The sequence below is a fragment of the Leucoraja erinacea genome, chromosome 13, assembly GCF_028641065.1.
Source record: "Leucoraja erinacea ecotype New England chromosome 13, Leri_hhj_1, whole genome shotgun sequence".
NCBI classification, from domain to species: domain Eukaryota; kingdom Metazoa; phylum Chordata; class Chondrichthyes; order Rajiformes; family Rajidae; genus Leucoraja; species Leucoraja erinaceus.
This window is the reverse complement of record NC_073389.1, coordinates 27014752-27040462: the sequence shown is the minus strand read 5'-3', so window position 1 is coordinate 27040462 and position 25711 is coordinate 27014752. Positions and strand designations below refer to the sequence as shown.

General features: G+C 41.3%; 2 protein-coding genes across 4 annotated transcripts in view; one reads left to right on the top strand and one right to left on the bottom strand.

Moving 5' to 3' along the window:
* The window catches only part of casq2 (calsequestrin 2), a 31156-nt gene extending 26192 nt beyond the window's left edge, over positions 1–4964 (bottom strand). Inside the window, exons 1-2 of the mRNA XM_055644672.1 lie at positions 4293–4964; positions 3692–3776 (exon numbers count right to left, since the gene is read on the bottom strand). Coding sequence (XP_055500647.1) covers positions 3692–3776; positions 4293–4532 — 325 coding nt within the window. The 5' untranslated portion in view covers positions 4533–4964. The remainder of the gene's footprint in view (positions 1–3691; positions 3777–4292) is intronic.
* Positions 4965–10383: 5419 nt separating this feature from the next.
* On the top strand, positions 10384–22844 carry ccdc181 (coiled-coil domain containing 181). Of its 3 annotated transcripts, none has more exons than XM_055644663.1 (6): positions 10384–10518; positions 11680–11809; positions 13449–14468; positions 18910–19053; positions 21247–21401; positions 22456–22844. In XM_055644663.1, exons 2-6 carry the CDS (start codon positions 11696–11698, stop codon positions 22622–22624), a joined length of 1602 nt encoding a protein of 533 aa, XP_055500638.1. In that variant the 5' UTR covers positions 10384–10518; positions 11680–11695; the 3' UTR covers positions 22625–22844. The 3 variants fall into 3 exon arrangements, with proteins under 3 accessions (XP_055500638.1, XP_055500640.1, XP_055500639.1); XM_055644664.1 differs by lacking the exon at positions 10384–10518 and adding an exon at positions 10538–10706; XM_055644665.1 differs by lacking the exon at positions 18910–19053.
* Positions 22845–25711: the final 2867 nt, after the last annotated feature.

Below are 25711 nucleotides of genomic sequence, written 5' to 3'. Positions count from 1 at the left end.
AAACAGGCCCTTCGACCCATCAAGGCTAAGCTGGCCATCGATCACTTGTTCACACTAGTTCTATCCTACACAGAAGCCTACACTATTTACAGAAGACAGTTAACCTACAAATCTGCACATCTTTGGAATGTGGGAGGTCAGGATCGAACCCGGGTCTCTGTTGCTATGAGGCAGTGGCTCTACCCATTGCACCACTGTGATGCCCTTCAGGTTCTCAAGCCTGATGAGTCTTTGTCGCCTACTATAGCCTCCTCCTGTGAATACACTAACCATCACCATTACTACTAAGACGACAATGTAGAACTTACATTACTTCCCTGGCCTTTCACCATTCTTTACCCTGTTCCACTCCAATCATGTTACTTTTAAAGTGGGCATTGTCTATTGATTTCGTACATTCACCAAGATTTCTCCCCGGAAAAGCCCCTCATTCTCTCCGATCTCCGCTTTCGTTTTGTTTCATCTCTTCTGAATTCACTCCTCCACTAAGAACAGCCGTCCTCACTGTCCACAACTCCTCCAATTTTGGTGTAGTCAGCAAATTTACTCACCAACCCATCTACATTTACGTCAAAGTCATTTGTATATATATATCACGAACAGCAGAGGTCCCAGCACAGATCCCTGTGGAACTCCACTGGCCACAGACCTCCAGCCAAACTATTTACCTTCTACCACAATCCTCCGACTTCTATGCCTAAACCAGTTCTGAATCCATACAACCAAGTCTTCGTGAATCCCATACATTTTAATCTTGTGGATCAACCTACACGAGGGACCTTATCAAAAGCCTTACTCAAATTCACGTACACAAAATCCACCGCACTACCTTCATCAATCTCCTTTGTGACTTCCACTAAAAACGCAATCAAGTTAGTGAGACACGACCTACCATGTACAGGGTGGAACAGTGGTGCACAGGTAGAGTTGTTGCATTACGGCACCAGAGAACCAGGTTTAATCCTGATTAAAGGTGCTGCTAGATGGAGTTTGTACCTTCTTCCCGTGACTGCATGGGCTTTCCCTGGGTGCTCCGGTTTCTTCCCAGTCTCCAAAAACTTACAGGTTTGTAGGTTAATTGTCTTTGGTAAAAATTGTAAAGTGTCCATAGTGTGTGGGATAGTGCTAGTGTACGTGGTTTGTTGGTCGGCATGGACTCGATGGGGCGAAGGCCCTGTTTCTGCCTTGTATCTCTAAACTAAACCAAACAAAGCCGTGCTGGCTATCCCTAATTAGTCCATTCTGTTCCTACTTCTTTATTGCAATCATTTTTCTGATTGTTCATTGTCTAAACCTCTCTAAGCATTGCTTGAGCTTGCCTTTGGCACATTCAGCATTGATTACTGTGTGTAGGGCACACCTTATGGTGCAGGCTTGTTCAGACGCTAAATAGGAGTTGCCACAGTTGGTGGGATAACTCCCTGTCTCATGATAGCCTGCTTGGAGCTAAGAACAGTACAGCACAGGAACAGGCCCTTCTGCCCACAATGTCTGTGCTAAACATGATGCCAAAACCACATTTATCTCCACCCATGTCTAAAGCCAACTCTACTAGACCACCATTGCAACTGTCAATGTACATTTAAGGCAGGCACACTTTATATAAACACATTTTAAAAGCATCATATTTCACTTTACAGAGAAGAAAACAGGCCAAGATACACACAGCAAACTAACTGGCAAATCAATAAATTAAATTTGGGGTCGCAAGGTGGTGCAGAGGTAGAGTTGTTGCTTTTCAGCGCCAGAGACCTGGGTTCGATCCTGATTATAGGGCTATCTAAACAGAGTTTATACCTTCTTCCTTGACTGCGTGGGTTTTCTCTGGGTGCTCTGGTTTTCTCCCACACTCCAAAGACAAACAGGTTTATAGGTTAATTGGCTTTGGTAAAAATGATCCCTAGTGAGTGTGTAGGATAGTGCTTGTGTATGGCAATGGCTGGTCGGCGTGGACTTGGTGGACCAAAGGGCTTGTTTCCACGCTGTATCTCTGAACTAAACTAAACTAAAGGACTGCACGATTTATTTAACTAATACTGGTGAAGGAATCTACTGTATCTTAACTCTATAGATTTATGGTAGATCAGCTGCAGGACATACATAATTCAGAAAAAGGTCTTACAGCAGACACAATACCCTTATTTACATCCTTTCATAAATAACAAAGGGTGGTGGTTGTATGGAACAAGCTGCCAGAAGAGGTAGTTGAGGCTGGGACTACCCCATCGTTTAGGTAGTACTAGTGTAACTGGGACATTGTACTAGTGTGGACAAGTTGGGCCGAGGGGCCTGTTTCTACACTGTATCACTCCATGACTATGATAAATATGATGTTGGCGGCAAAGTGGTGCAGTGAGGAGAGCCGCTGCCTCACAGCGCCATGGTCGCGGGTTTGAACCTGACCTCGGATGTTATATACGTGCAGTTTGCACATTCTCCCTCTGACCGCGCGGGAACAAGTGCTCGATGGTCGGCGTGGACTTGGTGGGCCGAAGGGCCAGTTTCTATGCTATATCCTTAGATCAATCAATCAATGAATCAATCAATGATCATGAAAGCTACTCTGGACAAGTGTGGGGAAACAAAATCAAACGTGGTAATCAGCACCTTCCAGGGATGATGATTTTAAGAGCATTTGTAAGCTCCAACCCCCACAGGAAGGATGGCTGTGGACACAGAATTTAAAAAGGGAACGGTTTGTTAGCTTTCTTAGTCTCTGTTTGAAAAGCAAGTTAAATACAAACACCTCCACATTCAGGGCCGACGGCTTCTCAGCTGTTAGCAGGCAACTGAACCAGCTAGAGAGCAGTCTTGACCTACCATCGACCCTCTAATCGGACTGTACTAGATCTTGCATTTAATGTTACACGTTATTCTGCCTCTCCTCTATCTGTACACTGAGGATGGCTTGATTGTAATCATATATAGTCTTTCCACTGACTGGATAGCACGCAACAGAAAAGCGTTTCTATACCTTGGTACACACGACAATAATATACTAAACTAACTGTGGCGAATGCCTGGGGCCACTGTTACAATGGCAGTGGCATGTAAGTTGGGTGAAATCACCTCTGCAGACAAAATGGGTATGAAGGAACTGCAGATGCTGGTTTACACTGAAGATAGACACAAAATGCTGGAGTAGCTCAGTGGGTCAGGCAGGAATAGGTGTTGTTTTGGGTTAAGACCCTTTATCCGACCCTGATGATGGTGATGAAGTCTGATGAAGGGTCTCGACCCGAAATGTCATCTATTTATTTTCTCTGGAGATGCTGCCTGACCCTCTGAGTTACTCCAGTATTTTGTTTCTATCACGGGCGGCACGATGGCACAGCGGTAGAGTTGCTGCCTTACAATGCTTGAAGCGCCGGAGACCCAGGTTCGATATCGACTACCCATGCTGTCTGTATGGAGTTTGCACATTCTCCCTGTGAACCCATGGATTTTCTCCGAGATCTTCGGTTTCCTGCCAAACTCCAAAAACATACAGGTTTGTTGGTAAATTGGCTTGGTATAAATGTAAATTGTTCCTAGTGCGTGTAGGGTAGTGTTAATGTGCGGGGATCGCTGGTCGGTGCAGACTCGGTGGGCCGAAGGGCCTGTTTCTGCACTGTATCTCTGAACTAAACTAAACGAAACCTCTGCAGAGGTTAATGTAAAATGCCAATTCACCCGACGTTTTGTTCCTCACCCAGTTTCTTTGCCACCTTGGCTTCTTTCTTCTCATCGACAAGTCCGAATCCAACGTTTTTGTCTTGCAGGACCTGAGCTGCCATCTGTCTCCAGATATAAAATGAAGAAAAGTAAAAGGAATATGTTGGTGGGAATGTTTGAATATTATATTGTGCACATCTCTGCTACGCCAGACTGAGAAAGGCACGCAGTCTTTGAAGTTCCAGTGCTTTACTTTACCTTCTACACATTTAACTATTTACACCACTCAAGCAGAGAACCTTTTTAACCAAATCAAAGCACAAAGTGCTGGCAGAACTCGGCGGGTCAGGCAGCATTTGTGGAGGCATGGACTGGTGACATTTCGACTTGGGATCCTTCTCCAGTCCGTCTATCGTTCCCTCCACAGATGCTGCCTGACCCGCTGAGTTCCTCCAGCATTTGGTGTTTTGTTCAAGGTTTTAGCATCTTCAGCCTCTTGTATTTAAACACATATTAAAGCATCATCTTTCCCGTGAGTCTCCGGATAATGTACATTCTTTGCAACCATCCACCCCTCCTTCCTCTTCCCTTCCATCACTTCCCCCCATCACCTATTTTGAAAACACACATGTCCTCACCTCCAGCACCAGCTCGGCCCGGTCAAAGCGCTTCTGGGCAACTTTATCTCCTGCAGGTACCGCCTGATGGTACATGAGGCACAGGATGTCGTACTTTTGCAAAAGCTTCTGGTAGTTTTTCATGTCGACGATGCCAACTCTGTCTTTTCCGTCATACCTGGGGAAGTGGAGACCGTCTTCCGCCCTACAGCAGAGGCAGGCCAGGGAAAAGACGGCCAGGCATAGCCAAGTGCCCTTCATTGGGAAAAGTTAAACTTATATACTATTCACTGAGCAAAACAAACAACAAAAGAGGTAGGGATAACCAAAAAAATATCCTCGCCTTTCCCTTCCAGTTCTGCTTACAGTCCCTGATCGGAGAAACAGGGAGAGAGAAAGAGGGGCATGTTACGATAGCGTATGAAGGAAGAACAGATAAGAGGCAGGGTGTGAATGCACACATACCACCTCCTCCTATTTAAATCTCCATTTTAAGTAACAGTTGTTCCCAGCTATAAATACATGGGACTAAAAGAGCAAAGGCAGGAGCCCAGAGGAGATTTGCTATCCTCACTCTGATGGTCTCTTTTTTTTGGCAGAGGGGTGGGGAGGGGAGGACTGACCTTTCGGATGTCGAGACCACGCATTAGGCTGGCATTATCATTACCTCCCCCCCTTCTCCCATAACAACTGTCACCAGCCGCTGATTATGTTTCCATTTTGTCACGTCGAGAGGTCAAGGAAAGAGGAGGGAATTCTTTGCGTGCGAGGGGGAGGGGTTTTATGATTGCACTGTTCTACTTTATATAGACTATCCTCTGGAGATCAAGCTGGGGGGTTCATTGTTGGATCAGCCACACACTATCTGCTTGTCCTTTTTATTCACTGCTGCAAAAACACATGAAATTATGGAGTAAAAAATATAATTGCAATCTTTTCCCGAGAATGCAGAAAATTAATTTAATTCAATGCAATGATTTACAAAATAATATTACATATTTCAACTATTTTTTTAAATCTTGTTCTTTAGTTTTTAGATTTAGTTTTGGAGATACATCCATGGAAACTGGCCCTCTGGCCCACTGAGTCAAATGCCAATGTCCTACCCCTAGGATGACGGAAGTCAAATTCTCTTGCAGTGATCTGAAACAAGCATTTCACTAGGATAGTCGTCATCCCAGCTGCCTCTGAAGTGGTAGTTGCAAGAATGAAGAGCCAGGGATTGGAATTTAAAGTTGTAATTTTAGAGATACAGCATGGAAACAGGCCCTTGTGCCACGCTGACCATTGATCACCCGTTCACACTAGTTCTATGTTATCCCACACTCATCCACTCCCCACACACTAGTGGCAATTTACAGAGGCCGATTGACCTAAAAACCCAGGAGAGGAGGGCAGTGGGGGAGGTGAGGAGGGAGGGTGGAATAGGGGGAGGCGAGGAGTGGGGGAGGTGGGGGATAGATGGATAGGAGGCGGCAGGGAGGGAAGAGGGGTTATGGAGGGAGGGAGTGACTGAGGGGAGGGGAAAGGAGAAGGAGGGAGAGGTGACGGAGGGATTGGGGAGGGGAGGAGGAGAGGGGAAAGAAGAGGGAGGGTCAAAAGGAGGGGGAGGGAGTGCCGGGGATAAGGGGGAATGGAGGAGGAGGGATGGCGAGGCGCAGTTGGGGAGGGTTGGCTTCACTCGCGTCACAACGGGGATTTCTGTCGTCACAACGGGAACTCGTCAGCCACGCCTACGCTGTCGGGGGCTATGGGTGAGTGGTGGAATATTGCGTTTGGGGTGACATGGACCCAACGGGTCCCACTTGGGCTAGTATATATAGATATAGATATAGATATGCCATTTATTATCACTATACATGTACAGTGAAACTGAAAGCTGCTCGTACTCAGTGCCAAAATACAATTTTACACAAAAAACAAGAAACAGAAAAACAAAACAGAAGGGAGATGGGGGGGGGGAATAGGTGCACAAATTCTGCGGCGCTACAAACATATACAGATGGAAGTCCGTGTTGGGCGGTGTAGTCAGTGTGTGTGAACCTGATTTATAGGTAGATATATGGACAAAGCAACTATTCCTGAGTCCCTATTTGCGCCGTAAAGCAGCAGGTCGAACAGTCCACCGCTACTGTCTTTGGACTGTATATGGGACTCTCACACTGTGTTGTAGTGTGTAACCTGTGGTTCTATGGACAAGCCTGGGTCCCTAGCGCCGTAAAGCATCAACTCTACCACTACTCCACTGTGCTGCCCTCTCTTGAATTTGTGTAGCAAGGAAACAAGTACGAAAGTTGTTAACAATGTGTGCTTTAATTTGTTTTGTTTTACGCAAACAGTTAACTTATTGATCATTAGAGGAAGCCTATTCGCAATGCACATGGAGAAAGGCACCTCGCTGCATTGTCAGGGGTTCTATAAATAACTAGCAGGCTGACCGGTATAAACCATCGCCTGTCCCAATGTGAGGGTCTACAGCAGGTGGTTTGACCAACAGAACAGCAGGGCAGGGTTGTTGAAAGCTGAGTAACAGCGCCATCCTGTGAGCTGGACCTTCGACACCCCGGGACGACTATGCCAAGAGTACACCAGACTTTTGTTCAGATTCAGAGCAGCACAGGATGTGCAAGTAATGTTATTCTTTGCACCAGGAACAGCAGAGGCTGGTTTCCAAATAAAAAGGACACAAAGTGCTTGAGTAACTCAGCAGGGCAGGCAGCATCTCTGGAGAACATGGGCGGGCGACGTCTCTGGTTGGGACCATTCTTCAGACTAATTGTAGTGTGGGGGGAGGGGAAAGCTGGTGGCCACAGGACAAAGCCTGGCAAATGATACAAAGTGCCGGAGTAACTCAGTGGGTCATGGAGCATCTCATGACAGGTCGGAACCATTCTTCAGACTGAAGTCAATCGGAAAAAGGGTCCCAACCCGATACCTCACCTACTCATGTTCTCAAGAGATGCTGCCTGACCTGCAGAGTTACTCCTGTACTTTTCTTTTTTTGAAAAACCAGCACTGGCAGTTCCTTATATCTACATCTGGCAAGTTAATACTAAGTTTTCATTGGATACTTGCCATTTTAGTTTATTGTCACGGGTACTGAAGTACAGTGAAAAGCTTTTGATGTATGCTACCAGTAAGTGGCAAGACTATACATGATTACAATTGAGCTGTCCACAGTGTGCAGATTTGTTAGAATAGAGGTTTAAAAGAGTGGAACAATTGTAATGCGTGATTCCAGATCCACTTCTGTGACCAACACACTAAGAGTCTCCTGGTGTGGGCGCCATCTTGGATCAGGGTGTGTGGGGGTTGATTAGCAAATGGGTCGACAAAAGCCAGAGATGAAAAGACAAATGGTAGTTAAAAGGAGAAAAGAGGCATGAAATGTGAAGCCAGATTGGTCCCCTTCTACCAATATTCCTTCCTCGGGCATCTTCTCCCGTTACCTTACTACCTTTTGTTTTTTTAATCTCTGACCTTTGTCCAACCATATGCCAATCCATATCCAAACATGGACTTCAGATGTTGGAATCTTAAGGTAAAACACAAAGTGATGGAGCAACTCAACAGGTCAGGCAGCATCTGTCGAGAGAATGGACAGGTATTGACCCTCCTTCAGACTGATTGTAGTGGGGGTGGAGAGGAAAGCTGAAACAGAGTGTGTAGGATAGAAGTAGTGTATGTGTGACCGTTGGTCGGTGAACTCAGTGGGCCCAAAGGCCTGTTTCCACGCTGTTTCTCCAAACTAAACTAAACTAAACTCAAATAAAGATAGACACAAAACCAGCATCTACAGTTCTTTTTGATTGCATTATAAACTAAAACTAAATTTAGTCCCCATTAAAAAAATAATTCAGTCTCTCCTTGTCTTTATGTGCTTGGATTAGAAGTTCTATTTGCACAATAAAAAACACACACATGAGTATGTTTTGTAGCAACTGGACATATGCAGTAACATAAAAAGTGTAGGAGCCAAGCATCGTGCAGTTTCTTGAGTTACTCCAGTACTTTATACTTTACTCAAGATTCCAGCATCGGCAGTTCTTGTGCATTAGTCGAGCACCTTGAAATTTACTCAGGATTCTAGCATCTGCAGTTTCTTGAATTACTCCAGCACGTTGTATTTTACTCATGATACCAGCATCTGCAGTTCCCCGAGTTACTCCAGCACTTTGTACTTTACTTCAAGATTTCAGCACTTGCAGTTCCTTGTGTGTAGAGTTTAGAAATACATCGCAGAAATAGACCCTTCAGCCCACCGAGTCCACACCGACCAGTGATAACCCTGTACACTAACATTATCCTGCACACTAGCGACAATTCACCAACACCAATTAACCTACAAACCTGCACGTCCTTGGAGTGTGGGAGGAAAACGGAGCACCGGGAGAAACCCACGCGGTCACAGGGAGAACGCACAAACTCCGTACAGACTGCACCCATTGTCAATATTAGACTTTAGCACTGTAGGGCAGCAACTCTACTGCTGTGCCACTGTGCCACCCTGGTTACTCCAGCACTTTGTATTTTACTCAAGATTCCAGCATCTGCAGTTCCTTGAGTTACTCCAGTATTTGATATTTTACTCATCATTCCAGCACCTGCAGTTTCTTGTGTGGACAGACCCAGTATTTGTCCTGCTATTCACCACCATTGATAATGGACAACATTTCATTGCAGCTATTTACATCTTTAAATGCCATTGTAAATGCAGACAATGCCCTTCATTGACAATTTTACATTGCATGATATTAGCATAATGAAAATGTGCTAATGATATGGGCTTGGAGTAGTACCATCACTGGCAGTTTTCCAATCTATCAACTTTTTCACATGATAATTTGTGTTGATGAGGCCTGGGAAAGAAAAGCAAAGCCGCCTCTCTCTCTGCGCTTTGAATATGAACAGCATTCTTTCACACTTTACAAATATAATAAGAACTGAACAAACAAACCATATCAGGAATTGAGAGCTTAAAACGTTTCAAGCCTATGTCACTTCCAGTTTCACCACTCAGTTGATTTCTTAAGCCTTAGACCTGAGACTGAACGCACAAATGCCTTTTACTGGGTTTATTGGTTTTATTGTTGATTGGAATATTTCTGCACAAACTTACAGCTTGCAGGTTGCCTGCATTTTGTGACGCCAGAGTAATTTTAACGATCTCATTCCCCGCGTGCTTATTGTATTGTATTGTATTCAAATTTATTGTCATTGTCTCAATTAGAGAACAAAATGAATTTTGAATTGAACATGGTGGCGATCAGTTTTACAAGGGAGGGTAGAGTAATGGGTTGGAAACAATCTAATTTTGAAGAACAGACCAATGAGACAGCCAGGTCACGGGTGGGAGGGGAAATATTCGAAATGGGTAAATATTCGAATGGGAAAATTAGATCAGCCATGATTGAATGGGGAGCAGATGATGGGCTGAATGGCGTAATTCTGCTCCTATGACCTATGATCTTATGAATTTATTCTTGCAATATATTGTATTTCCTTTTCATTTAACTTTTTTTCATCTATTTACTACCTTCTTGAGTACTGTGTTTACAAATCTGTTTTAGTTTGCAATATATTATCTTTTCTTTAATTGGAATTATTTTTTGTCCATTTATTATCGACTGAGCAGTGACTTGTGGGGTGCCGCAAGGCTCGGTGCTGGAACCCCAGTTGTTTACAATTTACATTAACGATTTAGACGAGGGAATTAAATGTAACATCTCTAAGTTTGCGGATGACACAAAGCTGGGTGGCAGCGCGAGCGAGACCCTTCTTCAGACCGGAGAAGGGTCTACGACCCAAAACATCATCCATTCCCTCTATCCAGAGATGCTGCCCGTCCCACTGAGTTACTCCAGCGTTTTGTGTTAGTCTATCTTGGGTGTAAACCAGCATCTGCAGTTCCTCCTACACATAAGGGTCTCGACCCGAAACGTCATCTATTCCTTCGCTCCATAGATGCTGCCTCACCCGCTGACTTTCTCCAGCATTTTTGTCTACCTAATGATTTAATCGTTCCGCTCTGGGACATGTGACAATGAAAGACTGGTTGACTGTGCAGAAGGGCACCGTCATTGTTGCAGCACAACAAATGCACGCCGTCACGTGACCGCGATAGTTGTTGCCGTTGCCCGTGGCGACCGTTGCCGGGGCAGCCGTCGCCAGGGGTGGCCGCGGGAGGCGGCGGCCGTTGCGAGGAGAAGGCGGCATTCGAGGAGCAGCGGCTGGGCGCCATGTTCAGGTAGGTAGGTGGTTGAGGAGCCTCGACCGCCCGGCACACCCCGACACCACAGGTCGAAGGGGCGGCTGCTGGAGATCACGACGCCGGGGCTGAACATCCTGGGCCTGGGCCACGGCGGCGATGCAGGAGATGGCGGCCATCTCCCGGCCCCAGGTGCACCTCTGGGCAACTGCACCACAGAATATAATGTTCGTTATTGCAACCTTTATTAACGCTAAATGTCACATAAAACGTCCAATTTCCAACGCAATTCTTTGCAAATGTTTTAAATTGGAGCAAGACAGCTTTTTGAATTTTTTTAAAGGGCTATTTAATTATTGATAAACTCTCCCTACTTCGCTTTGACATTACTGCTTTAACTTCAGAACAGAGGACAGAACGAGACAGGAATACCGATTCAATTAAAAATAATTCATTTGACAGCTGGTAGAAATAAGGAACTGCAGATCTTGGTTAATATACAAAAGGGCACTAGATGCTGAAGTCCTTTTGTGCCATTTGGCAACTCTGTCTTTTGGATTTGGTGTCTAGGCTCAATGATATCGAAAGAATGGAGGGATATGGATTACGTGAGGGCAGAAGTAATTAGTTTATCTTGGCATCATGTTTGACACAGACATTGTGCAAAAAACAAATGTAAATGCTACTAAGAAGAGGCTACCAATATTTATGAAATTTTAAATGGATGATTCTCATCTTGTGACACTTGTGCTTTACTAATGGATGTTCATTAAGTAGTTAGAATGTGCATCCTCAGCCTGATGCTCACTGAACAAAGAAAGTCCATTACCTGTATCTGAAATTGCTGGCAATTCACTGTTTGAAGGGCTGATGTGGAACCTAGAAATACTTCTGTGAACAACAAGATCTGATGTCACACGGGGCAATTCTTAGATTTCCTACATGCGCTGTAGTAGTCTCTTGTTGAGAGTTGATGTTGGACTTGGTAAGCCATTGACATGACTCTCAGAGCAGGTCATTCTCTTATAGCTGTGCTCCTGAAGATTGCCATTCTGCATCGGAGATAACTGCTGCTAGCGATGGCTAGTCATCCTATGTTAATGTATACTCGTGTCATGAAATCATGCGTATCTCTTAGCAAAAAAGAACTATTAATAATGGCACTCTTAATCTCATTGCCTTTCTCCCACAATCTCAAAGGAACTGCTAAACAAACATGAGTGAAGAGAATAGTGTTTCTTCACAAGTTGAAGAATATGAAGATGACTTTGAGAAAGACCTTGACTGGCTAATCAATGAAGAAACAAAAAATAGCGATGAAGACCCCGAGGTAATGTGAAAATAATTATGTATTCTGGTTTGATACTAATGAGGTATGATTACTTTCATAGAGCCACATATGTAACCATGATGTTATCGATCCCCAATGAGAATGTTTCTTTAATCCAAGCAGATTAAAAGTGTCAGCTAAAATAAAATGAAAAATTGCATGAATTTTGGCCTAATCTGTTGCTAATATTTTTTTTTAATTAAATGTAGTTTGCAGTGTTAGTAAAATTTACTTTAATCTTTCTTTAATCTTTTGTCAAAATCGAAAATCATCATCGTTGAAAACATCAACGGGCACAGTGCCTTACAGTGCTATGTACGACAGTGATCACACTTCTACTGAAGTGTGGATGATCGTTGGCTCGCTAGGAGCTCATCCACCCTTTGACAGGTCTTGTTTTTGGTCCTGCTGGGGTTCCACAGCCCCCTCCTCACCTGGCAAATCAGGTGGGTGAGTCGGTTTAGTCACCGACTATCCGACCATGGAGCAGGTAGCAAGGAATTACATGGTACCCATGGCGGTGGGAACTCCCACCCGACCAAAATCGAAAAACTGGATGCAAACAGCACGGAAATGGGTTATTTGGCCCACAATGTCCGCACCAGCACCCACCTACACTGATCCCATTCTTCCTCTTTCATCGCAATCAACTTCTCACCTTCACTCCTGCCACCCACCTAAACTAGGGCTAATCTACCAATGTTTGGCAAGTGAGAGAAAACTGAAGTACTTGGAGGAAACCCACACAGCCACAGTGAGAATATGCAACCACACAGATAGTCAAGAGTGTTTTTTATTGTCAAATTCCCCGAAACAAAACAATTACATTTTCACTTGTAGCAGCACAACAGATACGTAAATATAGTACTCTGTAAAAACCATAATTAAACAAAAAAAGTTCAGTATATAAGAAAAACAAGCCGACAAACAATAATAGTGCAAAGTCAATAATGACCTCAAGTCTAGGCAGTTCGGACCTCGTTGGAGATTGTAGTGATTAAATACTATAACGTCCAAGGGCTTACCAAGGTAGCACTGCATGACAGGGTCGAACACTGGACCCTGGAGCTGTGAGGTAGTAAAAGTAACCACTGGACGTTCTCTCAACCTAAAATGTAAAATACTGAGTAATTACAACATTGGCTGATTTTGCTTTGCAGTTTTCTAACATTGTCATTGATTTGCTGTGGAATCTTTCCCTATTTTGGTAATTGTCTTTTATTCCTCTCTTCTTATCTGCTCCTTTTTTTCTCCTTCCATTCATTTATTCTCCATTCCTTTATTGCTCACTCAGTTATAAGTTTTCTTCCGATGATAACGAACTGAAAATTAAATAATTATCCTTTAATCTTTTCCCTTCATTGCATTCCAGTTGTTTCTGATATTTTCCTGAATTTCACTTCTTTTGGTTTTCTTACAACTTTATGATTATTTATAATTCAATATGTACTGAATTTTCTGCTTTTGGTAAAGAGCTAATTCTTAAGATGGATGTAATTTGACAAGATATACTTTATATCAGGTGTAAAAGAGTTCAAGTAGCCACTAAATTTTAATGGATTTTCTTCCCTATCATGTCAAGAACATTGTATGAATAAAAATCAAAGTTTACTTGGGTGAATGATGTGGTTCTCCACAGGATTATGAAGACGATGAAAACATTGAAGCCAAAATTGATAAGGAGTTAGGTGATGAGGAAGCGAAGGAAAATAAAGATGATGAGAAAAATTCTGGGAGTGAAATTGAAAAATCAAACAATAAAGGTTTTCATAATAATATGAAAAATGCTAATGAAGAGGAAATCCGTACTACCATTAGCTCTGCTCCCAAATCAGACACATGCAGTGAGAGCCTATTCCAGGAGTTAAAGCAGGAGGACCAGCAGGATGAAGAACAGAGTGAGGAGGTAAAACGTTACATAATGGAAAAGATCGAACAGGCCAACAAAGAACTGAAGGACGAAAATCCCGTGAATCAAAATCGAGAGCGCAGATTAAAGTTCAAAGACAATTTAGTTGATTTGGAGGTCCCACCCGTGGAATTCACTGAAATAGATAGGGACAACGGAGAGATCACTGGTCCGATGTGTATCAAGTATATTTCAAATAATGTTCAAAAAGACAATGACAAAGAAGTCACAGATCAGAAGTCTGGAAAGTGTATTTCCAATGATGCTCAAAAAGATAATGATGGAGAGGTCACAGATCAAATGTCTCAAATGCACATTTCAAATGATGCTCAGAAAGTTGATGATACGGAGAGACAGTGGGATGACGATAAGAACAAGAACAAGGAAGTATTGATGGAGAAGGATGGAAAGTTTGAACTACTCAGCTTACAAGATTTTGAAAATCAGGGTTTGCTACCTCAGATTAGTGTAGCTTTCAGTGAAAATGAATGGGAACAACCAAATAATTTGAAGGGAAAAAAACTCTCAAGCAGCCAGAACAATTTATCTCCCTCTCCAACGGAAGTACTTAATACACTAAAACTACAATTGGAACAAAAGGATCGGGTAACATCTCCACCTAAGACATTACCTCGAAGAACGCAATCTGCAGTAGTTACCCCAAAACAGTCTGCCCATCTGCTAATCGCAGAACACAAAGAAATTAATTGGAAAACTCAACAAAAGAAGGAGCAGCCAAAGGCCTCTGAGGTAAACTTGGGTTTTTAAAGCTATGTAAATCAAATTAATATGCTGTAAAATTGCTTGTAATTTCTTATAGGATTGGCACCATTTTCATTACGAGCTACAGTGGCTTGCAAAAGTTTTCATACCCCTTGAACTTTTCCACATTTTGTCACGTTACAACCACAAACGTAAATGTATTTTATTGGGATTTTATGTGATAGACCAACACAAAGTGGTGCATAGTTGTGAAGTGGAAGGAAAATGATACATGGCTTTCAGATTTTTTTACAAATAAAAAACTGAAAAGTGTGGCGTGCAAAAGTATTCAGCCCCCCTGAGTCAATACTTTGTAGAACCACCTTTCGCTGCAATTACAGCTGCAAGTCTTTTGGGGTATGTCTCTACCAGCTTTGCACATCTAGAGACTGAAATTTTTGCCCATTCTTCTTTGCAAAATAGCTCAAGCTCAGTCAGATTGGATGGAGAGCATCTGTGAACAGCAATTTTCAAGTCTTGCCAGAGATTCTCAATTGGATTTTGGTCTGGACTTTGACTGGGCCATTCTAACACATGAATATGCTTTGATCTAAACCATTCCATTGTAGCTCTGGCTGTATGTTTAGGGTCGTTGTCCAGCTGGAAGGTGAACCTCCGCCCCAGTCTCAAGTCTTTTGCAGACTAACAGATTTTCTTCCAAGATTGCCCTGTATTTGGCTCCATCCATCTTCCCATCAACTCTGACCAGCTTCCCTGTCCCTGCTGAAGAAAAGCATGATGCTGCCACCACCATGTTTCACATGGTGAAGTGGGGATGGTGTGTTCAGGGTGATGTGCAGTGTTAGTTTTCCGCCACACATAGCGTTTTGCATTTAGGTCAAAAACTTCAATTTTAGTCTCATCTGACCAGAGCACCTTCCTCCACATGTTTGCTGTGTCCCCTACATGGCTTGTGGCAAACTGCAAACGGGACTTCTTATGGCTTTTTTTCAACAATGACTTTCTTCTTGCCACTCTTCCATAAAGGCCCGATTTGTGGAGTGCACGACTAATAGTTGTCCTGTGGACAGATTCTCCCACTTGAGCTGTGGATCTCTGCAGCTCCTCCAGAGTTACCTTAGCCGGCCTGTCAGTTTAGGTGGACGGCCATGTCTTGGTAGGTTTGCAGTTGTGCCATAATCTTTCCATTTTCGGATGATGGATTGAACAGTGTTCTGTGAGATGTTCAAAGCTTGGGATATTTTTTTATAACCTAACCCTGCTTTAAACTTCTCCACAACTTTATCCCTGACCTGTCTGGTGTGTTCCTTGGGCTTCATGATGCTGTTTGTTCACTAATGTTCTCTAACAAACCTCTGAGGCCTTCACAGAACAGCTGTATTTATACTGAGATTAGATTACACACAAGTGGACTCTATTTACTAATTAGGTGACTTCTGAAGGCAATTGGTTGCACTGAATTTTATTTAGGGGTATCAGAGTAAAGGGGGCTGAATACTTTTGCACGCCACACTTTTCAGTTTTTTATTTGTAAAAAAATTTGAAAACTATGTATCATTTTCCTTCCACTTCACAATTATGCGCCACTTTGTGTTGGTCTTTCACATAAAATCCCAATAAAATACATTTACGTTTGTGGTTGTAACGTGACAAAATGTGGAAAAGTTCAAGGGGTATGAATACTTTTGCAAGCCACTGTATGTTGAGAATATAGAATTTTCTTTAGTTTCATGGACCATAGAACAATACAGCATAGGAATAGGCCCTTCAGCCATGATGTCCGTGCCAAACATGATGCTCACTCAAACTAATCCCTGTTATCTCCAGGTGCTCCATATTCCCCCATTCCCTGCATATCCATATGTCTATGTAAAAGCTTCTTAACGTCACTGGCAGCAGGTTCTGGGCACATACCGCTCTGCATTTAAATAAACAAAACCATGTCCCACATATCTCCTTTAAACATTCTCCCTGTGATATAGTAGTTGTGCCCTTTACCTTTTGCAGTTTTCACCCTTCTATCAGGTCACCCCTCAGTTTCTACCCGCCAGAGAAAACAATTCAAGTATGTCAAACCTCTCCTTACAGCTAAAACAACCTAATCCAGGCATCATCCTGATAAACCTATATTGCATCCTCTCCAAAGCCTGTACATCCTTCCTCTTTATGAGGTGACCAGAACTGCACAAAATACTCCAAACATGGCCTAACCAAAGTTCTATAAAATTGCAATGTGACTTCCTGAAGTCATATGACTTTTACTCATTATTATTCTTATTTCCTTTCTTAAATAAAGAAACAACATTGCCACCCCGAGTCCTCCGGGATCTCACATGTGGCTAGAGAGGATGCGAAGATCTTCATCGTGGCCCCTACAATCTCCTTTCTTGCGTCAATAACCTGGCATAGATTCCATCAGGTCCTGTGAACTAATGCTCTTTAAGAGACCCAACACCACCTCTGCCTTGATCTCAAAATGCTCTTGCATTATTGGTCTACCCTGCACTGATCTCACTATCTTCCATGTCCTACTGCTTAGTAAATACAGATGCAAAGTACTCGTTTAGTACCTCTCTTATATCCTCTGACTCCAAGCATATATTTTCTCTTGTATCCTTGAGTGGCCCTACCCTCTCCCAAACTACCCTCTTGTTGGGTGGAGTGTCAAAATATCTGGCAAGGTATTTTGTGCTCCAACAGCAAAAGTGTAGAAAGATGTAACGGAATATGTAATATATACTTTGATTTTTATTAAACCACAGAGATAAGCCTGGTATTGGGTTAAACATTGGCACCTTGTTTATAAAAGTTGGACCTGCTGTGTATTTTCATTTTGAAAATCAGATAGCTAATCTAATGGGTGTGCAATAACTACATTAAAACTTGCCACAATTAAGTTATTTTGCAGTAAAGCACACTGTACTGAACTTACTGAACATTGTTAAAGAATGTTACAGGATTTCTTGAAAATCAAATCTATTGTTAGTTTAAACATTCTTGCTTTCAAACAAACCCTTATAAATAAACCTGAGAGAAACGTATTGAAACATCTATCCTAGACAAAGTTGCCTAATTCACTATTACCTAAATTAGTTCAGAATTTTTAGTCTACCTTTTTGGAATATGGTTGCATTTGTGACCAGGTTACAACAGCAATAAGCTGGAGTATAAACTTATCTTCAGTCAGACACCGTCAATGCACAATACAGTAGTTTGCACATCGTACTCCTTTTCTATCAACATTAGCAAGTGCTTCAACTTTCTATCCCATTCTTGCCTGATGGTTTTTTCATATAGACTTGTTTCTGGCCAGTTTTCACTCCCCCCACCTCTATCTTTCAGTCTGAAGGTTCAGACTGAAATGTCGCCTATTCCCTTTTTCCAGTTGCTGCCTGACCTGCTGAGTAACTTCAGCATTTTGTCTTATTTCCTTTCTTCTTTTCTCGTTTACTTGATTGTGCTCAGGTTGCTGCTTCTTTGAATTCACACCACTTGTTTCACCTAGGTGTACCCAAAATACTATTCTTTGAGAACTTGTCACAGTGATAAAATATTGCATTACATTCAATTTAAATACATTTTCAGCCATCTTTTAATCTGTTTCACTGATAACATTAAAAACAAAACTTAACTTGAATAGAACATTGCACAGGAATGTTTATATACTTCCAAATCTACATCCATCTGAGATTTAAAAAAATTGCAGTATCATGACATCAGAAGCCTGTTAATTCAAAACATATTTGTCTGGATTTCCTATTCGGATCTATTTTTTCTTGTGTCCCTTGGACTTCCTTTGTTCTTGAGGTGCAAAATTGATTGTTCTCATCATAAAACCAAAAGGTATAAATGACATTTTTACTCCACTGTTTTACTACATTGTAGAGCCAAAGGTTTTGCATCAGATACTGGAAGTCTGAAGTAAATGCAACATATTGGAAATAGGCAGCAGCTCAAGATGATCACTGGAGGGAGAAACAGCACTAACTTTAGGTTGTGTCATCCTGATGAAAAGCCATTGCCTGAAATGTTTATTCTGTTGCTCTCTCTTCAGATGTTGCCTGACCCTCTTAATATTTCTAACATTTTGTAATTTTTGTTGTAGGTGTCCACATACTATCTTTTGATTTATCTCTCCTCTCGATTTTGATGCTGGCTTTCACTATGGGCTTTGGTCTTCAATGTAAAATTTCTTAGTTGAAGGAAAGATTGAGCTTGTCACTAGAATAATTTAAGAAAATATTTTAATTTATGATTTAAAAAAAAACATGTTTTGGGGTAACTAGCAATTTCTAGGCAATTGTGCATTGCTGTTGAAATTCATGTGCTTGAGGAGTGCAAGGCTGATTTTTCAAACTGCTTGGATTTGAGGTTCTTGGTAAACTGGGTTGGTGAGGTGTGACAAGATTACTGAATCTACTGTATACCTTGTTGCAGCTTACATTAACATGATAATTTGTTGTGTAAGATATGGGCAAGAAAAACTGATGAAGATGAGCGGAAGAAAGAGAATAAGGTAGCTTTTGGGATATGGCTTCAAAAGAAGAAACAGCAGCATCAGGAAGAAAAGAGAATTCAATGTGCAAAAGAAATAGAAAAAAAGAATAGTAAGGTAATTGGAAATATTCTTTTTGGAAATTTGAAATCTAACTTCTGTCTAACTTATCAAATTACTCTTCAGCAAAATTAGTTTAGATTACAATCTTAACAATTATTAATTTAGCATTTTGTTCACGTAAAGAATGTCCATTTTGTTTTCCTAATTGATTTTTGTTGACTTAATTGCACGTGTTTTCTCTAGAACACCAGAGGTTGAGGGGAATCTTGATAGAAGTATGTAAAATTCTGAGAGGCATAGTTAGGGTAGCATACACATAGTCTTTATCAGGTGGACATGTCAGACTAGAGAGTGTGGCTTTAAGGTGAGAGAGGGAAAATTTAAAGGAGATGTGTTTTGTTTACAGGATGCCTGGAACGTGCTGCTAGGGGCAAAGATAGAGGCAGTTATGATAGTAGCATTTAAGAGGCTTTTAGATGGGTACTTGGATATGCAGGGTATGAAGCATATGGGTCGTGTGCAGGCAGTTTATTTTGGCATCATGTTCCACACAGACGTTGTGGGCCGAAGAACCTATTCTGGTGCTATACTTTTCTATATTCTTCAATTAACAGATCTTTTTTTCAAATTTTCCTTTTGCCTTTTTAAATATATCAATAAAATATGTATCTTTTCTTTTCTCCGTGCTTGCTCATCCACAATGATGGAGCTGCTCTGATAATCTCAGAATTGGAGTTCTTAAGTTTCAACTTCTACCATTTTCAAAGGAAATTAGAGATGAGCTAGAAAAGCTGACTAATGCCCACCCAATAATAATGAGTAGGAAGGAACTATAGATGCTGACTTTTATACCAAGATGGACACAACATACTAGAGCAACTCATCTGGTCAGGCAGCATCTCTGAACAAATGGAATGGGTGATGATTTGGGTTAGAATCCTTTTTCAGACTGAAGAAGGGTTTCAACCTTAAATGTGGCCTATTCCTTTTATCCAGAGACGCTGCCTGACCCACTGAGTTACTCCAGCATTTAGCATCTATCTACAGCAACAATAATGAATTTGGAAGAAATTGTTCCTCTTTGTGCCAATCTCTGCCACTTAAATCCACTTTAATCATAGAGCCAGCTGTTCAAAATGCCATGTGCTTTATACTTGAAACCAAGAGCAATGCCACACAATTGTTGATTAATAGCCCCTGTGACACTTTAGTACCCTTATTTCATGTGCCCTTGTTGGACTGTTAATTCTACACCGTGCTCTCATTGTGGCTGTAGCACTGCTGTAGTTGGTTGCTCGCTGGATTGAATGAGGTTGGAAGTGGCCATGTATGGTCATTGTGATTAGATTTGGATGTAAATTACTCTCTGGATTGCATTAACCAGTAGTCTGGAATAGCTAGATGGCAGGCAACTGTAAGGTTATGATGTCAATTTGGCAATGATGGAAGCAAGAATGTAGAAACAAATAACTGTAGATGCTGGTTTACAAAAAAAATCACAAAGTGCTGGAGTACCTCAGCGGGTCAGGCAGCATTACTGGAGAACATGGATAGGTGACGCTTTGGGTCGGGGCCCTTCTGCAAATGGTTCTGACCCGAAACATCACCTATCCAATGTTATCCAGGGATGGTGCATGACCTGCTGAGTTACTCTAGCACTTTCTAGAAGCAAGAGTGTTCACTACCAATATTGATAACAAAATTTGCCTTTGTTACTTGATCTAGTAGCTGTAGTTTGTGAATGTGAGATTCACTAAAGAGCAAAAGCTGAAAATGAGGAAAGGTTGTGTCAAAAATATTGAACCCGCAAGAATAAAATTTCTTTCCTTCAATTTTGGTTTCAGTTTGGATGTTCACAACTTATGTATTGGGTATATAACCTTTGTGCAAGGCACCCTTTTGGTAACTTTGGGTTTACAAGGAACTGCAGTTGCTGGAATTTTGAACTAAACAAAGTGCTGTAGGAACTCATTGGGCCAGGCAGCATTTGTGGAGGAATTGGACAGGCAACGATTGAAGAATCGTCCCGATTCGATAGAAGTATGAAGAAGAGTCCCGACCTGAAATGTTGTCTGTCCATTCCCTCCCCAATGCTGCCTGACCTGTTGAGTTCCTCCAGCACTTTGTTTTCCTTTGATGACTTTGTTCCACGAAGGTCATTTTACATTAAAAAATAGCTTGAATGATAAAACATTTGGATAGCTTCAAGGTCAGATGATAATAACTTTTGTGGAAACATTTTGAAAGGATTTCCGAGACCCAAATGATGCCTTCAATCTCTGGCTAAAGAAGAAACGGGAACAACAATTCAAAGAACAGCAAATAGAAACTATGAGAAAAAGGGAACAAGATTATAACTCAAGACTCCACTCAAGAGAAGATTCTGAAAAAGCTTTTAAACAGTAAGGATATTTTAATCATTTCTATTTGTTTAGTTTTGCTCGACATGAAAATAAAGTTAACTATATTTACAAAAGAAAAATGGGATGAGCTAACACTTACTTATCTTTGTAGGATGTGACCTGCATTGTAATCAATAGGTTCAATTTTAGAAATTGTTGAAGTACATAATTATTTCCATCATGAAGCCTGAGATATTGAAACCTCGGGGACCTTTTACAATTACGAGATTGAATAAATATACAACTAACCCAATAATAAGACATACATTTCGAATATGCTTTCAATTTCGTACGTTTTTTGGATTGAATGATTTTATCTTATCGAGTCCTATCATATCTAATTTTCTCTTCCAACCTTCTAGTACTGATCAAGCCTTTCTGTTATGGAAGCGGAAGGGATTAGTAGCTTTTCGTGATTTGTTTTTGGATGGTTGTTTTATGTCTTTCGAACAACTCTCCAATAAATATAATTTACCTAATTCACACTTTTTTAGATATTTACAAATTAGACATTTTTTGAAAGCTACTCTACCCTTTTTTCTGTTGCATCAAACCGAAATCTTGGAAATTATTTTACATTTGAACCCTTATCAGAAATGATTAATAATGACTAATTATGAGTTGATTTTGAAATTACAAATAGATATTTGATAAAATTAAGAATGACTGGGAAAGGGGTCCAAATTTCTCTATCTGTCTCCCCCCCCCCCCCCCCCCCCCTCCTCTCCCTGTCTAGACGCTCCTGCGAGTTGGAGGCTATGCGTGAGTGGATAGGGCGGGGATGGGGTAAAGGGAGTGAATTAATATTAATATATTATCAAGGGGGGTGGTTAGTGTGTGTGTGTGTGTGGGGTGGTGGTTAGTGTGCGCGCGACGCCACAGGCCGTCCCCGTCCCCCCCCATCCCCCCCACACAACCGCGCATTGAGGGGACGGGATCCAACGGGTCCCACATGGTCTAGTTTATTATAAAGGTTGGGACACTCTGTCCTGTATTCTGCTTAATTCAGCAAGCATTTGAACAATAGCTTTTTTTCCTCCATGTATTTTTACAGATGGCTGAAGAGGAAAAAAGCAGAGAAACGGGCCGAGCAGTTGGCTGCCAAGGAGCGATGCAAGAAGTTCCTACTGGAAGCTCGAAAAGTAAAACGAATGCAGACTCTGCTGTGCACCCTTAACGAATCCAAATCATTTCAGTTTGACAATTATGGATACAGGTTCTAGAAAGTCCTGATCATCCTATTCATGTTCACATTTAAAATACCTCAATGCAGGGATGAAATAAAGCAGAGTCTTACTCTGGGTTTGCATATTGCACTTTTACTGGCATAAACACCTCTCAACAATGCTCTCTGCGCTTGTCAGCGTGTTTCTGCATTAGTACCAACACTGGCTGATCATTGCGTACAGCATGATTAGGTTGTAATAAATTATCTACACAGTCTATGTTGTTAATGTTCTTTTGTATTCCAATGAAAAAAAACTTTCAATTATGTACTTAAAAGCTTTAATAAATAGGACGAAGTAGACGGGTGCACCCAAGTTTCCCACAGCTATGTTAAAGGGAACTAATGGCATTTCAGCAGATTTTAGCAAAGTGTTCTATATACAACCAATAGTTAAATTCCATCTACTCAATCTGAACCAAATATTTAAAATTCTATGGTGTCTGAACAGCAGTAAGGTTAAGTGCCAGTAAACTCTTGTACCTGCAGTTCTCTCACAAATAAATGTACAGGTCCAATCCAGTATGCGGATGCCCCACTCATGTACAACATTTGGGAGACTGATGGAATGGATTTGCTGGCTGCCGTGGCGCTGCAGGCATCTTCTGCAGTGTGGGAACTCGGATTGTGGCTGCATTTCCAACTTGTAACAGGTGAACGTCCTTTATACGCTCCTTTGCCTTCTCACTCCCACCACACATACTCTGCATCCCTATCAAGCTGATATATGACATGATTTATGACTTTTTTTCCCCTCCAGGAATGTCAGTAACTGTTGGGTGAGCAAGAAAGGTTTGTGGGTGTCTTGCTGTTTCTCATGTAGAAATGACTCCATACCTAGATTATTGCCCTCAAATTAAACTGACTGAAATTGAGAATTTGGCTTGTTTAATCCCCTCTATAAACATGCATATCAATGTATTAATTCCCTTCTCCTGCCACAAGCAACCTCTTTGGGATTTGTGGTCCTCTGTGGATGAAATGCCCTTTTTGCCAGTTATACCAGTGAAATCAAGTCTTGTGGAACTACCCGGCAAACCACCTTTCTTTAAAAATACATACCAGTAACAATGCTGACATATGAAGGTTGTAAGATTTCTCAAATTTCTATGCACTTTACATCACTATTGACTATACTATAGACTATACTAGACTAATATAATATAAACACAAATTCCAACTAATTATTTTAAGAACTTTACTTATTGTAATTTTCTGTCATACAAGTTTACAGGCAGTAATGCTACACAAAAGGAGTATTTACAGGAAACACAAATTTTCTGTTCCTTTAGAAAAGTTTATTTGAGGTGGAACTATTAATTGGAAAAATTGCAGATGCTGTAAATCCAAAAGAGAAATGTTGTTGGCCTAGCACTCAGAAGTAGATCGGGAAAGAGAAACAAAGTCAAGATTATGTCAAGGATCCTTCATCAGAACTGGAAAAATAAGATAAGAATATTTCGAGCTATAGTACAGGATAGGGGTGGAGGGAACTGAAGGAATATTTGTAATAGGTTACAGATTGAAGTTGTCAAGATAACTTTTTTTTTAGAGTTGGAGGCGGTAAAGAGAAATGAAACAAATTGAAGCAAGAAGGTAACGCTGCTTCCGTGCTTTGACGTGCTACCTAAGGAAACTAATAATGTTTAATCAAGTGTAATGACATTTCATATTACAGTGTTATTGTTTCTCTGTATCTATAAAAGTGCAGGCGTTATTAATGAGTTTCATGACAATAAAAGCAAACATTACCAAATGTTTGGACTTGCACTTTCTGGAGATCAAACTAATGAATGATACCATTCAGCAATAATACACACAATTTATTCAAAAGTGGCCATTATTTCTCTATACAGGTTGGTAATAAATTAGCAGGTTTTAAAAGTTGTGTTCTCAGAATTCCAAACTATGAATGTTTTTGACAACTTTAAAGTGCCCAGAAGTTTATTTTTATGCGCCACGCATTATATAAATGCATTTTATCCAAGACACACCAATTCTATAGCATTAGGGATCTTGCGAACAGCTGGTAGACCTGATGAACTAGAATGCAGGGAAAACATCTGTAAGCATCCTCCAATGTTCTAGAAAACGGGTTCGCTGGGGAGGCTTTTAGATAAGATTGAGGAGGACTCAGTTGGAGTCACAGCTGGCCACTTGACAGCTATGGCAAGGCTTGCATGGTATCACCTTCTACAAGGCACCAGTCTGAGGAGGGGTCCCAACCCAAGGTGTCACGTATCCTTTTTCTCCAGAGATGCTGCCTGGCCCACTGAGTTACTCCTGCAGTTTGTGTCTACACTGGGTAGCTTAAGTCACAAAGATGCACCACGTCCAGAGTTTGCATCTGCTTGATCTGCATCGGCAGACTTTTATCAGTATGGATTGGTAACTTCTCACTGACCATCAACATAGAGCTGCAAGCTCAGGCCTCTGTTCTACTTTTTTTTTATAGCCGTGACTTGTTATGCACAGCTTCAAATTCGGCATGATACATCTGTTGGCCAAATCATGGGTGACGATGAGTCATCTTGGTCAGCATGGACAAGTTGAGCCGAAGGGCCTGTTTCCATGCTGCTTGTGTCTATGACTGCAGGCCAAGTTCCTGTCTGCTAAAAAAAAAAAATCCTTGCCTCTATTACATAACTAAGAAAGTATTTTAAAACTTGATAAAACACTATTTGGTACCGGCTTGAATATAATGAGAATTTCTGAGCACCATACTTAAGGAAGAGATCAGCACCTTAAAGAGAGTTTGGAAAATGTTAATTAAATAGCGAGAAGGACGAGGGACTTATTGCAAAGTCTCTACTTATATCTAAGAACATTGGGATTCAACCTTATGAAAAAATGGGGAAACCTACTTTTGTTCTAAGGGAACTATTCATCAAATGGCAATTGTGTATATTATTTCAGTCACCTATTGCAGCAGCTGTGTGCAGTTTTTCAAGCATTGTTCAACAATTTTGCAAGCAAATTAAAGATTACCTCTCTGCCTTTTCAACTATTTTTCCAGACAAAAGGAAACTGACCAAAATCATTAGTTTGCCAGAAAATTATTTGTAAAAGGATTTATTTCTAAACC